The 17842-nt window shown below is 40.2% G+C and overlaps 1 protein-coding gene across 1 annotated transcript in view; it reads right to left on the bottom strand.

The window, feature by feature from the left end:
• The window catches only part of CUBN (cubilin), a 143365-nt gene that overhangs the window by 56818 nt on the left and 68705 nt on the right, over positions 1–17842 (bottom strand). The window contains 7 exon segments of the mRNA XM_058035258.1: positions 1773–1905; positions 2189–2317; positions 3900–4013; positions 6258–6374; positions 8076–8232; positions 13478–13659; positions 15230–15404. Of these exon segments, the coding sequence (XP_057891241.1) occupies positions 1773–1905; positions 2189–2317; positions 3900–4013; positions 6258–6374; positions 8076–8232; positions 13478–13659; positions 15230–15404 (1007 nt within the window).

Genomic DNA, 17842 nt, shown 5'->3' with positions numbered 1-17842 from the left:
ATGTTCTCAGGCTTCTGGAAAACATTTTGGGAAATGTTTTCAGGCTGTAGTGCTTTTTCTCTGCTTCAGTGAGTAGTGGAGGAATAGAATGTCCTTTTTATTGCATTAGTGAATCAGCACATGCCTAACAAGTTGTGTCTTATGCAGTCAGTGTGTTACCAGAAAAAATTTCCTTTTGTTCTGATTAATTACAAATGCAGGTTTCAGAGTTAGTTTTGTTTTCCTGCTCATTCTTCATAAGCTTTGCTAAAGGTCAGTGCTCTCTTTCTTGGCAGCAGCCGCTGTTTGATGCCTGGAAATGAGGAGGCTCAGAAATCTACCTCATGGGTAAAGAACAACCTAACAACCCTGGTAAAGGACTCCACATAATTCTCCACATGACTTTCTTCTCAGAAGTGTTCAAAGGAAAGTTAGTTTACTACAGGGAAAACAAAATTCCATCACATATTCTTCTGATTATTGTCGTAGCTCCTCTGCTTTAACTGTTGAAGAAATTTTTAAAAATCTAACATCAATTTTAGAATCTCAGAATAGAATCATAGAATGTTTTGAGTTGGAATGGACCTTAACGATCAAATAGTTTGAAATCCTCTGCCATGGACAAGGACATCTTCCACTAGACCAGATTGCCCAGAGCCCCATTCGATCTGGCCTTGAACACTGCCAGGTTTGGGGCATCCACAACTTCTCTGGGCAGCCTATTCCTGTGCCTCATCACACTCACAGTGAAGAATTTCTAACATCTAATCCAAACTTGTGCATTATCAGTTTGAAGCTATTGTCCCTTGTCCTGTCCCTGCAGTTCCTGATGAAGATCCCTCTTCATCTTCCCTGTATGCCCCCTTCAGATACTGGAAGGTTGCTAAGAGGTCTCCACACAGCCTTCTCTCCTCTCCCCTCTCCTCTTCTCTCTCTCTCTCTTCCCTGAACAGCCCAAACTTTCTCAGCCCATCTTCACAAGGGAGGTGCTCCAGTCCCTATTTCAGCTTTGTGGCTTCCATGTCTTTCTTTAACTGGGGCAACCCAACCATATGTAGTGCTCCAGGTGGGACCTCATGAGAGCAGAAGACAGGGGCAGAATTCTCCCCTGCCCTGCTGGCCACACTCCTTTGGATGCAGCCCACGATTCCTTTGGCTTCCTGGGCTCTGAGTGCACACTGCTGGCTCGTGTTGAGTTTTTCATCAACCATCACCCCCAAGTCCTTCTCTACAGGGCTGTTCTCAACTCCTTCTCTGCCCAACCTGTGGGCATATCCGGGACTGCCCTGACCCAGGTTTAGGATCTGGCACTTGCCAGTGTTGAATTTCATGAGGTTTACCTCAGCCCACTTCATAAATGTGTCAAGATCCCTCCAGAGGCATAACCCTATAATGTGTGGGATATCTAGGCCCTTTATATTAATCAGCTATATAACAAACACTAAAATGAATCTTTATATTGCAGGAATTTCCTTTGTAACGAAAAGGCAGAGTGATGCTAAATTTCCTCTTCTTGTTTATAGGTGAGTAAGAATTGGCTTCACCATCTCATGCTGCTCAGATAATAAACCACCTATTTATATAATGCTGAATATGCCTTAACAGAAGCAATGACTAAGACAGGGAAACACTGATTGCAAGCTGCCACTAACCCCTGCTGTGTTCTCTTTCCAAGTTACTCTAAAAATATGTTTCAGCTTTATCACTGGGTAATTACATTTCCTAACAAACACAGAGCATCCTTCCTTCAGGTCTGTTAAAGGCTGAATAATGACCCCTGGCAATGGATTTACATGAAGGACAGCTGGAGCCGGTTGCCAGGGGAGCTGTGGATTGTCCAGACACACTCGCTGTTGGGCGGATACAGCTCGGGGTAGCCAGGACTGTTGAAAGCTCCTCTGTCCATGTGGAAAGTACCCCCGCAGGCTGCAACAAGAAAGAGACAGCAGAGGCTTGGAAAGGATGGCATAATCAAAAAAACAGCAAAAAAAATTGACAGAGACAGAGCACTTGCTAATCAAGAAAGCAATTCTCCTGGTCTCTTTGTTCTTTAGCTTGTTGATGTACTTGCTGACACCTCGGCCAAAAAGAGAAAGAGCAACAGGGGAGGTTCAAAAATTGAATGGCAGAGAGAAAAAGAGGTAAAGGATCTGTTCTTTTTCTTAAAAGTCAGTGGCATAAGGAAGTAGCACCTGTTGTATGGACTTACATGATGACGATGCAGCATAGGTGGCATGGAAGCCCCTGGCAGCAACATCATTGTTGGAGATGAAATTCACCACCAAGGCATTACCAAAAGAAGTGATAGGATGTGGCATAGCAGTGCCACAGTAACGGCCTGAAAGAGAGCAGAACACAGAGGGGGAAAAAAAAATGAGTGTTCAGCATGTAATTACTGCTGCTAATTTAACATTGGAGTTAATGTCTGACAACAGGCAGGAGTAAGGCTTGCTGTTAACAATTTTAGTTGTCAATTCAATCTACCTAAAAAAGTAGTCATTTTTACACAATTGTGGCAATTTTTTTTTAACAGAAAAAGGACGTCCAGCATTCTAGACACCCTGGTTCCTGGCTATTCTGTCATTGAGTTCCCTTAATGAAAATGAAAAATATGAGGGATGACTGCCTAATTGGAAATAAACCCCAAGAAAACCTATCAGATATATCTGACAGCGGTTTCCATTTCACTCAATTGGTTCTGATGGAAAAAAAAAAAAAAAAACTGAAAAATAACAGACCAATAACAGACCATTTCTCCTGTTATGGATTGTGACATGGGGATTAGGAATATGAGTCATGATCTGTCAAAAAGGCATCTGCCAGTAAAAAGAAAGATAGCAGTTAGTATCATGGAATCATGGACTACTTTGGGTTGGAAGGAACCTTTAAAGGTCATCTAGTCCAACCACCCTGCAATGAGCAGGGACATCTTCAACTAGATATTGTAGCTCAGAACCTCATCCAGCCTGACCTTGGATGTTGCCAGGGCATCTACCAATTCTCTAGACAACTTGTTGCAGTATTTCACCACCCTCATTGAAAAAAATGTTCTTTATATCTAGTTGAAATCTACTTATTTTAGCTTAATAGCATGACAATCTCATATGCCTTTCTAAAAGGTTTTCCCCCATCTTTCTTACATGTCCCCTGTAAGAACTAAAAAGTCCTTTTGGCAAGTGAAAGCCAAGGATAGGAGACAAAAAAGGAATTCTGCTCCTAGTAACAAACAATTTAAACTGACTGCAGCCCCACTCCCAACAAAGGAGCATGTACAAAAACAGATTAAGGGAGAACATAGTAAGGCAGGGATATTCTGAATCTTCCAGAAAGTAATTAGGGGGAGTCCTAGGGATATGAGGAGAGTTGGGACCACCCTGTGACCAGGGCTGAGAATTTTGCTGCTTCAGGCTGCTTCTGGCACTTGAAGGGGATGGTACTGTCCAAAGAAATCAGAAGAAAGCTATCAAAAACTCAGGAAAGAGCAGAAGAATTAGGCTTTCCATGGCTTGACAAAAAAACATTTTCTGCTCCCAGAAGTCTTCAGCTTCCTTACCTGTGTTTAGCATGGAATATGCTTATTTGCTGTGCTTGTGACTTATGTGTTTGTGCAGTTAAATGGAAATTCAGTTTAAACTGAATTGCTTGGTTCCCAATATTGTTCCACTGAGGAGGAAGGAAAAGGCAGCTGGAGTCAACACCAAACTGCAGGTTAGCAGGAGCAGAGTCAGAGCCTGGGAGAACTCTGCCATTCACACTGAAGACTTATTCTTCATTCTCAATTTCCTCTGGCCAGAGAGGCCAAGGAGATTCTGTTATCAAAGAAAATCCATGGAGCAGGAGACCATGAACAGAAAACCTTCTCCTGCTTACCTTGAGTGTAGTTCTATATATATCAAATACACAAGGGAAAGGTACAATACCTTGAAGAGGAGCTTCATAGTTATTGCCATCCAAAATCTCCACAAAATCTGTTGTACAGTTTTGTCCATTATTTTCAATATCAAAGTCAGTGAATGAAAGTGTGACATGGTTGACTGGCAAGAGCAAAGAGTAAAAATTTAGGAAGAAGTTAGCAATTTCACAGAGAAATATTTACATGTAAACAAATGTTCTTTTTTTCCTCTTAAGTCACTCAGTCCCCATAAAGCATATCTGAACTAGTTTTTTTTTCATTATATATTGAATGAATTTAATTTAAGTGCATTAACCTTTAGTGCAAAGGTCCCGGTAAATCCCTTCAGTACATTTCAGTACTTTCTAGTCCAATCAACATTAGAAGGAGAGAATTTAGCATATACACATGGATCTAAGTGTCCTTGTTTCTGGGCAACTTCATCATATACTGAAAAAAATAGCAAATAAAACACAGAAAATCTACAGACTTTCAGAAACACAACTTATTTCTACACACCCATGACCTGCTGTCCCTTTGCAATCTATATCATAGATCTGGACAAATGTGCCCTGCTCCAGGCTTAGAAAGAGCAGCTTCTTTCATCATACTCCAACATTCCATATTCATCAATTGAACTGGTCAAAGGATCATTAACTACCCTCAGCTGTACTTGTACAGAATTGGATTTTCCATGCTCTTGGACTGCAGGCTATATAACGAAAAAGAGAATTTCTGATTCAGAGTATTTTTGACTCTCCTACTACTCCTGCTTGTCTGATACAAATAAAGGTGAAGTCACAGCTGGCAGAAGAGAGGCTGTCCTTGACACCAGTCTGGACAGTAATTATAACTGGCCTTAGGGTTCCATGCACTTTGAGTGGGTCAGAAAGAGTCTCATGATTTAGATGATAACTAAGTTTTCTCCCACACTGACCAAACTGAATTTGACACAAATATTTTGCTTCTCCCTGGGCCCCACTTAATTGGCCTGAAGCAGCTGAGATGACAGCCACAGAGGCCAGGCTGCATCCAGCAGGGTGCCCTGGCTGGCGTTCAGCTGCATCCTTTGTGTCCCTCCTGCTCAGTCAATCACAGCTGTCAATGCAGGTCCTCAGGATGCACAGCAAAAAGGCAAAACACAGTGGGTGGCCAGAGCAGGAGACTTGTTGGCCTTCCCAGTAAAAGCAGAGCAGGATCTCTGCTGTGGCCTGCCACTGGATAAATCTATCAGACATGGGTATGCAATGGGTATGCATGCTGTTTGTTTATGAAATGCCATAAATAATAGCATTACATACAGCGTAATGAAACCACGTGCAGCTGTAACAGGATGCATGGGGTGGTCCTGCTGGTAAGTGGAGGAAGTCACTGCTTCTCACACAGCATTTTTATGGTCTCTCATACTCATGTAATTCAGGAGACAGGAGTCATGTATGAATTTTCAATACAAATCCAGGGAAAGTTTGTCTTTAAAATAAACGTTACATAGGTGATGAACTGCTCAGATGATGCCTTTTTCATGGACATCCTATTTGTAACTATACTTAAAAAAGGATTGCTTATCTCCTGATTTATGTTTTGGTATTTTCTTGGCAAATTGATATTTGTTTTATAAACTAGCAAAATAAACTTATAAATATGATTGAAACATTCTAGGATTTTAACAACATCTAAATATAATGTGTGCAACTGGAGTAGAATAGCTGCTATTTTAAATTAGGATACCAGGACATTATTATGGGATTTAACACATATAAATTATTTTTAGGGATTTTATACAATGTAAAGGTAACAGAGAGTATTAAACGTAGTAGCAGTATCTGATGGAAAATATTCAGTGGTTTATGATCAGTCATAAATCTGTGTAAAATTATGAATAGCTGACAGTGTATCTATGCACATAACAGCTTATTTATTTATTTTTGTTTGTATTTGAAATTGAAATTTCTGTGTACCTTTTCTCATTATTCAATCTATTTTTTTTAATGTCAACAGCATAGTTTTCATGTAATACAAGTCCAGCTTGAAAACTCCAGACCAAAATATGTTCAGCTAAATACAAGTGCTTTAATTATATGTAAACCTTTAGATTTTCTCACAAATGAATCCAACTTCACATAGTATTCAACACCTCATTTATAATTTTAACACTTGGGTCACAGTAAATTGGCTAGGATGACAAAGTTGTGAATTGTTTTCCTCACTATGCACTTAATCTTTTACAGTGAAATCTGACTTGTGACAGATTGGGAGATCCACACTCACAGCTACCAGGAAGCAGAACTTCCTAAAGAAATAAAGGAGGAATTTTGCATTGTTATTACAGAAAAGAAGATGAGGATGTTAGTCATCCCAACTGACTACAAAAGATGTTTTTACTTACATGGTTCCTGAGCCTGAATAATCCAGCTGCAGTTCTGATTGTTTGGGTATTTGGCAGGATACAGAGGAGAGGAAATTGCTGCCCCAACTGAATCTGACTCTATGAAACTTCCACATGCTTTAGAATGAAACACAAAAACATAGATACATATATAAATATTTATATACACAAATCACCTTGCCTAGATTCTGTAGTGAAAATGAACGCAAAGTGTAACAAGGCACATTAGCATGAAATAGGATAAAATTCCCAATAGCATTTAATCAGAACAATAGACTTAAGGATTAGCTCCCAGCACTGGCTGCACTTTCATGACCACATGCCATGCTGCACCTGGCTAGTCATCTGCAAGAAGCCAGACTGACTTTAGACCTGATAGATTTCATGTCTTCATAGCCCAGAAGAGATACCTTGGGGCAAAAAAAACTTTGTTTAAGGGTAGTGCAGAACACCCATTTCTCTGGTCACTTGTTTATGTTGGCAGCTAGGAAGAAAAAAAATCATAAATAACTGTCCACAACTTTCCAGCACCCAAGGGTGGCCCCACATTGCATTGGCAGGATCCTCTTGGAGCTGTGTCAGCAAAACTGCAATTGTGTGAGGTGTTGCACACACTCTAGAGCTTGACTGACTGCAGAACTTTGGCTGACAGGGCTGAGTGCTGCCTTGCCTCATCTCTAAGCTCACTGGCAGCCCATAAACTGCCCAGGTCAGAGTTTAACACACACCTGCTCTAAACTGCAGGGTGAGGAGCTGAGTACCAACAAGTGAGGCTCATTTATTGTGCTGTGCTGCCTAAAACACCAACCAAAAGATGGGACTTAGTTAATTGACTTTTCTCAGGAAGAGGGAAGCTGGGTTGCTAACATCCTAGGCAGGGAGCACTCGCTCACCAGACATGGTTTGTGCAGTACTAAACCCAGTAAATGTTCTGAGAAATCTGAGCAGTTCAGGCTCTCACCACTGTTAGCCAGATTACCTAATTAGGTATGTAACTAGTACCTCAGCAACTGGGGTTTCTGAGGTTTTTGTTCATACAGGATCCTCCTTTTGTTCATACAGGATCCTCCTTTTTTTTTAATAATTTTTCACAATATTTTTGAGAAAGAAACATTTCTGGGAAAAGCAATAATTTAAAGTGACAAGAAGCCTGAGAGGAAAATTAGAGAGACTGATTTTGTCTGCAAATATTAAATGTCTGTAACTTGGGGAAAAGTTGTTTCACAAATTACTGAGAAAAAGTAAAAGCAAATCACGGTATCAAATGGTATGTAACTTCATGAAAAAAATTCTGCCCAGTTGGTGTCATTTTTCATTAAAAAGGAAACCATGTAAAATACCAATTAGTCTGCCACAAATTGGATAGTTGATGTTTGGCAGAGTGTGCAGGCCTGAATCCATGGACTTCATCAACAGCACCACAGAATTCTTTTCTAGCTTTTCAGATTCATGCGCATGGATGGCCATATAAAATGTTATTTTGTCACCAGGTCTGTGGAAACTGCCAGTTGCACATTTTTCTCAGGACAGTTATGGACAGCTAACCCTCTAGGGAGGAAGAATAAGAGCAGCTGATGTGTGCTACATGCCTTGCTATAAAAAGTATGATTTCTTTTTTCCCAATTGAAGAATCTAAGTTGATCCTCGACTTTAAAGTCTTTTATCTATAATGTGGAAAAATTTGTTCTTGGTAAAGATACACACTGGTGTGCTGCGTGGGTAGAAATGACACTTTTCATTATCAGCTGTGCTAAAAGACTGTGTCAGATACAAAGTGGTGATGAGATAAATGTGCATTAATGCAAATGATGCAATTACCCTCTGTGAAGCGAGCACTGAAGCCCCTGTGCTGGATGGTTGTGTCAGAGTGCATTCTGATGTACATCAGGTTCCTGGAGGATGTGATGGGAGGAGGATGCTCTGCTCCACAGAGCCTTTCAAGAAGTGGTGCTTCATTGTTAGGACCATCAAATACCTGTCATGAAAATATCAAATAAAGTATTTGGTTTCAATGGGAGTATTGAGAAGACTTTAATTTCATTCCCTCTCTTATGTCCATTAATTTTGATCGTTATGTAGTCCTGCTATGGGCAGTGCAAACAAACTGTACATTGCCCATCTTAAGTGGCAATTTCCAAAAAATGCATATATTTCAGGTTGAAGCTATGGGATCCTTGTAACCAAATGTAAAAAAAATGCCCCAAGTAAACATCTTTCATGTGTATTGGGTATTGAAGCAACACTCATTTAACAGTCGACATATCCCCATATATTTGCTGTTTCCTGTTAATGGCCAACACAAGCTCCTGTGCAGCTTTCATTCAGTTAAACCCTACATCTTGTCTCAGTAAAGATTTCTAAACTGGCCCCAACATGCAACTGGTGCACCAGTGAGAGCTATGACTCTGGATAAAAGGTCACCAGGATTAAGGTTTTTAGATCCAGCATCAAGGATCAGAGTCCTACATCTATGTTTTATAAAAGCTTAGGAGTGCCAAATTAAACACATACACATGAAGTGCTATTTAAGCAGAGGGTAAAGAAAAGCAAAAAAAAAAAAAAAAAAAAAAAAAAAAAAGGAGGAAGAAAGTAGAGAGGTTTACAAAACTTCACTTTTCATCACTTTTCATTTTACCACAAAAGGCTTCCTTCTCTTTTTTATCCCCCTACAGCTGATAATTTTGTTTCCTTCCTGTTTCACAATCAGGAAGAGAAGGACAGAGAAGTTAAAACCAATGAGTTTATAATTTAAACATCAAAATTTTGACAAGAGAAAGTACAGAGAGAGAAGAATGGCCACAGTCTCAGTCCCCCATTAATCATTCCTAGCACCCCAGCAGAAGTGATTTGTTGCTGCTGTGTTTGGAGCCAGGGGACAGTCCCAGAAGTGCCTCTCTCCAGCAGTAAGGAGCCCTGGAGCTCCCAGCACAGCTGCATGATCACAGAGGAGGAGCCTTGGGGCTGCAACAGCCGTTGAATTCAGTAATTCAGTTCCTGTTTCAGCATTAAGGTCCTGCCCTGCCATATGCACATCATTTAATATAATAGAGAAAAATATGGATTAAAATATGCATAGGAGCACCCAAAAATGGAGTCAGGAGGCTAAAAGCTATATAAAAGCTATACAAATGCCACCAGATTAGAAGACACGTACTTTTTGTTGATAATATCTTCCTTTACTTCAAAATGTCTCACATCCTAGCAAGTCTGTGCAAGGCAGCACCAATGAGTTAGAAATTTTTAACTAGACTGTGTAACACAATGCAATGTTTCTGCCTCCAGTATTCAAAGGCTTTTGAACACACTAGTGAAAAAAACCCCAAAAAAAACAGCAGCTGAGAGAAAGATGACCTGTCTCAAATAAACCTCAGAGCTAAGAAACAAGGGACAAAACTCCTGCTTAATCCCCTGACATACCCTACATAGTCAATGCTGCACTCATGAATTAAACATTGGCTTGTGGTTCTGTGAACACTGGCGAGCTGTGTGGGATCTGGGGATGGAGCATTAAGTCTGCAACGCCTGTTAAAATGAGTACCTGGTAAAGACACCCAAAAACATCCATCCATTCAACCTTTTCTTCTCTCTTGGCAGCCTGCCACAATCACCCTCTAATACACAGTGTGCAGTGTTTATTCTTCCTCTGCACATATATTCTGTATATAAATCAGATGGCCTGGAGTTAAAAACCACAAACCATGGAATGTGGGGGGAAAAATAACTCTCAGGAATTAAGGCAGTGTCTTTCCCTAGACAGTAGTGAGAGGATTTATCTGATAAGAAGCATTGCATTGACAGGGCACAGAGAGAGGGCCTGACTGCTCCTGGTAAAATGCTGGCTTTGATCTGTGTGCCTCTGTCCAGCTGAGGATACAACCAGGAGGATTTTAGGGTTGCAGTTAGATCAGCAACCACAATATTCACACACTAGCTCAGGAAAGAGTTGAGTCTCTGCAGTTTCTTAAAGTTATTTTAAAAACATTTGAGAAATGCATTTTTGTGGCTGCAGGGCTAAGGAAAACCAAGGCATCTGCTCACTTAAAAGCCAAGTTTTCAGTTGCATTGTGCATAGCAGCAATTCCCTGTCCACAGCGAACATAACTGCGTCACTCATTGCCTTCTTCTTCAAATGTGTCCTGAACTTTGCACAAACACATGACAAAAAGATGTCCATTTTTGCCTTCTGAGCCAAAAAAACTCCACATATTTCTAACTGTTCTCCCTTGAAAGATCCTCTTTGCCAGCACCTGGAATAAATGAAGTTGTACCTCCTCTCTATCTCTCAGAAGTTTACATTTCTATATTCCTGTGTTTTACTTGTTATACTGCAGCAGGAAAGAAAAAAAAACATTTACTTAATCAAACTCACTGGATAGAATAAGCTAATTCTCACTCCCTTTTTCAGGACCTTATGCTACAAGTACTGCCTTCTGAGCCATGTTCTTCTCCTGTCTCCAAATACTTGAAACTCTTGCTGACCTGAGCTCCTGGCATAGCATCAGATACATTATTGGTTAAACACAGTCCAAAAATGCAGCAATTGGTACATTCACAATTTCTTTCCATCCATTTTCCTTCAAAAAAACAAATTTTTTTGTGAGTCACACTCTCCTGACAGAAGAACACAGGGGTGGATACACAGGGAGGAATTGAAAATTTACTCAAATATGGTGACAATGACAACAAAAAACTCTTCTCAAAGATCTTATGTTTTCTACATAATATAACCGAGTTAGACTTGAGATTAGAGAAAGGCTATACACCCTCATTTAACAGATGAAGAGATGATCATATGTTCTGAGAAAAAATAAGAAAGAAAACTGAGGTGCAGAAGCAGAGGACTCAGCTAAATTTAGAAAGCTAAACGGGTGAAATATGTGCTCTCTGCATTCCCTCCATTGGCTCTAGGGGGAGCTCAGGGCAGTTATCCCATGATTTACCATCACAGGCTCAGAATACATTTGGCTGAACCTAGATCTGTGCTCAGGTTCACATCTGAAATCACTGAGCTGGACAGAAAAATGCACCAGGCTTTATGGAGTTGCAGCATGGCCAAGAAGCAGCAGACACAAGTATTTTCTCTCCTCCCACTTTGCTCACATAACACACGTGCAATGGAAAACCTTAGAGGAAAAAATACGTTTTCACGTGTTCCCCATTGAAAGGAATTTATGGGAGAAGAATTTGGAAAAAAAAGAAACTTGAGTCATAATGCAGGGAAAAATGAGTGGATTTAGAGGGGGGAGGGTGAAAGAAAAGACCATTGGTGCACTCAAGGGTGGAGGGAAGCCCAAGAGAACTCAGAGAGCAACTGAAATCCCTACAGATAAGTAAAAGTTCAAGAAACAGAAAAGGGTGGAACCTTTGTGCTACTCATATATGGTAGTTGTTCCTATATTAGGGAGAGAAAAACAACCCACCTGCTTCCTTAGCTGTCTGTATTTTCCATTTCCACAGCTTTTGGAATGCAATTCCTGAACCATTCACAGTCAGACACCTACTTATATTTTCCAGGCACTCTCTGTCCCCTCACTCTGCTCTCCTACGCGTGAGGCATATAGCAAGTCTCAAAACAAGTGAACACAAATCATATCTAGGTGTTGGTAACAAGTGATTCTCCTATTATTGGCATGCCAGGAGTGAAAGAAACCTCATTAACTCCTTTCTTGCCCTGCTGCTTCCCTGACATGAGCGCTGAAAAATTCTACCTCATACACCAAGGCCTCAGATCCCTTTATTATCTCTTGGCTTCAAACCAGCATTCCCCCTCATCAATTTTCAAACCACACTCTACTTTGTGGGCAGTGATTGAAGTCTCCATCAAATTTGACTCTCCAGTTGTGTTTGGACAGCTGGGGATAATAGGCAACTCCCTTCTTCAGTGCCCCCAAAAACCCCAAAAGAAGAAGCAAACCACAGATACTCCTATAGCTTTGGAGGACAAGGGGTGTCACTGCACATGGTCTGCAGACTCTGTTCACACAAAGAGCTCTGGCACAGATGTCTCCTCTGGCCACTGAGGGAATGACTCTTTTCAGTGATTCAAAACTCAGTGATTCAAAACAGTTCAATGATTCAAAACAGTTCAATGGTTCAAAACAGTCCTATCCAGCCTGTAAAGGTAATGGGGGACTTGTTCTTGTAGCTGCAAGGAGCTCATGGAACTGAGCACTCCACAAAGTGTTAAGATATGTGCAAGCATCCATTGGCATCAGGTCTAGAAGAGAAACTGGTATATCAGGCCTTTTCAGAATTTAGCCCTTAATTTGTGAATGGTTTGTTTGCATTAATACAAATACAACCATCTTAGCTTGTGTTTCTGTCAGGCACTTTGACTTTCTGACTTTCTACTCCTGTGTCATGGCACAGAAGAACTGAAAGCTCCTTTTCAAAGGTTCCCTGATGTAGTTTATAATTTAAATAGAAAGACATAATCATATTTCCTTATGCTTCATAACCAGGAGGAAAAAAAAAAAAAGGAACAGTCATTGTACAAAGAGGCTTTGTGGGCAAATGAAATCTTCAGTTCTGCTCAGCAAAATGGGGACACATTTCCTTTTTTTCTAGTTCAGTACAAAAAAGCTTTACGAGGCAATGTTGTTAAAACTGATGCTGTTTTCAAAAGAGTCTCAGCTCCTGCCAAATTGAGTTCTTTGTGAATGACAGTTTATCAAGGAGAGGAAAGCTGGATTTTGGGCTACAGTCACTGTGCTTTATCTGACTAGCACTGATCACACATGCCTTTGTACTGAGTGAAGTGCAATCTGACATCGAGGGCCAGGATTTCATGTCCCTGCTCCCAAGAGGAGACTTGGAGAGTTTTTCGTTGTTGTGCACTGATTGAGCAGCAACTTGAGTTTCTGTGACAACAAAAGTTCCCAAACCAGCAGCAATGTGAGGTTTTAAAGAGAGCAGTGGGTCTAATGAAGCAATTAAACAGACAGCTGCAGAACACCTGAATAAACAGTGCATACATAAAGAAAATCAGGCAGCAGCAATTCCCTTGGGATGCAGACTCCCTCTCTCCTGAGTTTGTAGCAGAATGTGGGCAATCTGCTATCTGTGTCAGCAGTTCATCCTATGGCTTGGAGCAAGCTGTGGCAAACTGCACTATAAATGGGAAAGGGTGTCATCATAACAGTTATGTGTGTATGAGGTTATTTTGCAAGCATTTCACCAGACTAATCAAGGAAACCTTTGAAATTTCTTTTGTTACTTACCTCAACATTGTCATAGTTACATGAGTGGTGATTTTCAATGTCAAAATCGGTGAAATTCAATAGGACTCTGTGGCTCTGATCAACTTGGATAACCCAGGAGCAATCAGTGTTGTTATTATAAGGTTGAGGATAGTTTGGAGAATGGATTTCCCCACTGTTAGCTTGGAAAATACCACCACAGCCTGAAAAAGACACAATCAGTTTTAACCACAAGCTCTTTTCTTTCATACTTAGTGAGAATCCAGCTCTATTTTTAAACTATGAACACCTCCTTTTTTATATTTCCTACATTAAGCTTTTGTAAGATGAGTGCTACAAGGGTTGAAGTGTACAACAAAGATCAATGGAAATTCCTTTTAGGAAAGTATAACATTATCATTATAACTGAATATGTGACAACACTGCTCAGAGTAATGTAGCCCCAAACTGGCAGTGGATGTTGTAAAGGCTGAAGATGGTATTCCTCTATCCTAGATAGTGTAAAAGCAATCCAAAACACTGTTCATAGGAATGCCAGAGACCTGGCATAGTGAGAAAGCAATAACTAGGCCCGGCTGAGCTTAGGGTGAGACAATGACTTCTCTACTGAGAGAGCTGGAGCTCCTCATTGCTCATGAGCAGTGCAGCAATTGCAAAGCTCACATTTTTACTTCTCTGCCCATGAAGCTGAGGGCTTCCTGAGGACTCCACCCTCAGGTACTTCTGGTCAGAAGAGATCTGGTGCTCATGAATATCTAAATAGCCCAGAATGATGAATTCTGTGTGGGAAGTACCAGGGATTTCAACAGGACTAACACGAACAGAGTTTTACATCTTAAAAAGAGATGGAGGAGGGAAAAATAAAGACAAGGATAAAACAACTATGCTGTTATTTTATTCTGGTGAGTGGGTATTTTAGAGGCTAGAGGGGGTTGGAGTACAGCAGGCAAGACATTGTAAAGGGATAAGAAAGCTTCGGGGGGCCTAAGTAGAAAAAATAAGCCGCCAGATCTCAAAAGGGGATTAATTCAAAGGACTATTGTAGACTTCTTTTATTAAGAAAAAAATCTTGTGCCTTTCTCATAAAACATCTGAGAGAGGAGAAGTACAAACCTTGACAAACTAATGAAACAGTGTGCTTAATAAAGCAAAACTGCAAGAATTAAAATTTGCCTCTCATAATTTTTCATTGCAATTATTTTCCGATAATTGGTCTTTTTATTAGCGCTCCCATGTAGAGACATAGTTGAGTCTTTTAAGCATATCTCTTCTTTCAGTGGTTACCGGTAAAGCTATGAACAAAAAATCACATTGGGGGATGGATAAACCTTATAGAGATCAAGTATTTACTAATCACTCCAAATATTTTTGGGGTTCAGTCCACTGAGTTCTTCAAGCTAGTGTTCTCAGCTATTTTGCAGTTTACCATTTAAAACCAAAAGCACCATTCAGTGAATAAAAGACTCTGTATGGGTAAGTGGGTGGGAAGAAGTGGTAGCATGCAAAATCCCTTGTTCATTGCAGGAATGTCTTCATTAATTATGTAGAGAAAAAACTGAAACAAAATACATTAATAGGCCTAGATTTCAGATAATTAGACAATTTTTAACTCTGTGTGTTTTCCAGCATGTCTTAGTGATACCAAATTCAGTATCACCCAAATTCTCTTTCACCTTTCAGTCCTCTGCTGTTTGACTACTTCGAATGCCTGCATGGCTGATCCTCAATTCTCAGGCTTCCTGAATTTCTCCTGGTATCAATCAGTATACTCACCACCTGGAATTTCTTGCCAGGAGACATTAAAGCCTTTCCCTGTGTCTGCTGCATCTGTCTCGAAGCGGACAACGGCTGAATTGCCCGTGGTGGAGATTCGCAGTGGGTTCTGTGCTGATCTTGAGACACACAGCTGGGCTAGCCTAGGAGAGAGGAAATCTGGGCCACCAAAGACCTAGAAGTGGAAGAAATATTGTCAAAGTTTTCCCAAGAGAGTATCTGTCACACAGAGTACGTGAGAACTGTTTAGTTTTTAGGAGGAAAAAAACCCCCATCTATAAGTATTGAAAATAATTCAACATTTTATAATGTAAAGTAGCTAATAGAGTCTTTTTCTCTGCAGACTTTTTAGTACCTGAACCACCTGCACAAAACAAGTTTAAAATTCTAGATGATTTGAGAATAGCCTTGAAATAAATGGAATTTTCTGTCAGGGGACTTGGCCAGATTCTTCTTCCCTTTCCCTCCAGAATTAGCACCTTGTTTCTCTGGATATATAAACCCAGATTTTTTTTTAAATTTATTTTTTATCCTTGTGCAAAAAAAATGGCTACTTTTTGCAGGAACCTGTGATGATGATTTGCACCACTGATACGTAGAGGCATAGTTAAAGATGATTTTTAAACTGGGGACAGATTTCATAATTCCTTCTGATTAAAAAAAAAAAAAAAGCATTGCAAATTTATTTACTTCAAGGGCAGCATAAATATCCAAAATAATGGATTTGGGTCAAGTAAGCTACATTTTCATAATGTTCTTTGGAAGCAAGGATATATAGCATACAAATTTGCCACAAAAGATGAGTTTTGGCTTTCAAGAGTAATTGTTTCCTACTCAGCAGAGTGTGCCTCAGGCAGTCATAAACCAAAGAACCACCACTCCCTTAAGCATCACAGCAGTATGATGTACTTCCAATGCATTTTTCAACCAAGTGCAGTGAATTATGTGGCAATGTGAAGCCTTGTTAACCCTGCTTGTTTTCCAGAAAGGATGCAGGATTTTAGTTTGAACCCATTTGTAACTGGTGGAACAGCTCACCTTCCCTAGTCTTCCCTCTCAAAGCTGAAGAAAACACACATGCTCAGGGCAATTTCCAATTGACATGTGATTTTTTTGCCTAGAGCCCTCAATTATTGGATTTTCTTGGCTTCCTGCATGCTAATGAAATGGCACCCGATACTGACAGTCTGCCACCTCCACTGTGTGTGCCTGGCAGGACTGCAGTTGCAAAAGTCAGCTTGGAAGTAACCTTGGATGTGAAAACTATAAAAGACACACCAAATAAAGAATGTGCTGCTGTCTTTCAGCAACCAAACAATTAAGAGAAAGATTCTAATTCTATAAGTACGCTTATTATTATGTATAAATCCCAAAATTAAACTAGATAACATCAAATTCTAACAACGAAAAAACCCCAACAACCACAAACCAATAACAAAAAGAAACAAACAAAAAAAACACCCAAAAGCAGAGAATAGGAATATAGGGCAAGAAATCCCATCTGAATTTTCCAACAGTAGCACCTCAAGTCCACTCCAAAAATTAATAGTTTGGTAAACATCAAAAAATTTAAAAGAAATAGTCTATGCATCTTTCTCAGAAAGCAACAGTACTGTTAGAAACAGCTTTCTATGTGTCTTTTTTTCCTATGATCACTTCAAGATGCGGGGAAATTCAATATTTTAATAAGCTCTGTCAGACACTTTTAAACCCTGAAGTAGTTTGGGTTCTGTCCAAGCTAAATATCTGAGCAAGTCTAACAAAGAGCTGAGCTAGTCCCCCCCATTCAGGGCTAAGGGTACTGCATTTGTTACATAATTTGATTAATTGTGTGTTCACTAACTACTCAGAGGGCCTGACACTGCTCTGATGTTAAAGATATAAGAGAAATAATTTGGTTTTAGCTGGAAAAAAAAATAAATCTGTCACTCCAGGTTAATGTGAGACTTCAGGAACTGAGGCTTGCATCCCCGGAAAAAATAAGGAATGAATTTTTCTATAAACATCATAGTCAGTTAGATGTTCAAAAGACAGTATTTTGCTGTGGTGGCTGATAACACAGGCTTAATAGCTTAAACATTTTTATTTTGGCTGAGATAGCACTTTTTTACATTCTGCAGGGAGGCTGCGTGACTTGAATGGATAATGGCTCCTCTGTCCAATCGATCATCTCAAGGCATTCAAAAGGAGTCAGTATGGATGAAATCACAGCTCAGATTCAGAATCTGAAATGAGGCTGTCAGGGTCTGGGGAGGAAGCCTGTTTGTCTGCTGGAAGTTCAGTGTCTTCAGAAAAATCTTACTGCTTGGCTGCCTGTGAGGCCCAGTGACTGCTGCATTTGTCAGAAGTCTGTTCAAATATGAATTTTAAAATGTGTTTGTGGTACGTTCCCTGAGTCAGAGCCACAGCATGAGATCTAGCAGGAACACATGCTCTTAATCATCTAAACCAGCCTAGGGAAGCTATGTGGCAGAGGAAACAGCAGGAGTTTCTAATATGCATCCATGCAGTCTCATGGACCAGCCTCTCACATCATCCCTGGTGCTCCCTGGGGCTCTCTGCCCCTGAGCAAGGGAACCAACCCAGCTCTGACATGAACCCTGCTGGTTTCTG

Source organism: Melospiza georgiana, chromosome 1 (genome assembly GCF_028018845.1).
Source record: "Melospiza georgiana isolate bMelGeo1 chromosome 1, bMelGeo1.pri, whole genome shotgun sequence".
In the NCBI taxonomy this organism is placed as follows: Eukaryota; Metazoa; Chordata; class Aves; order Passeriformes; family Passerellidae; genus Melospiza; species Melospiza georgiana.
This window is presented reverse-complemented; position numbering and strand designations above follow the sequence as displayed.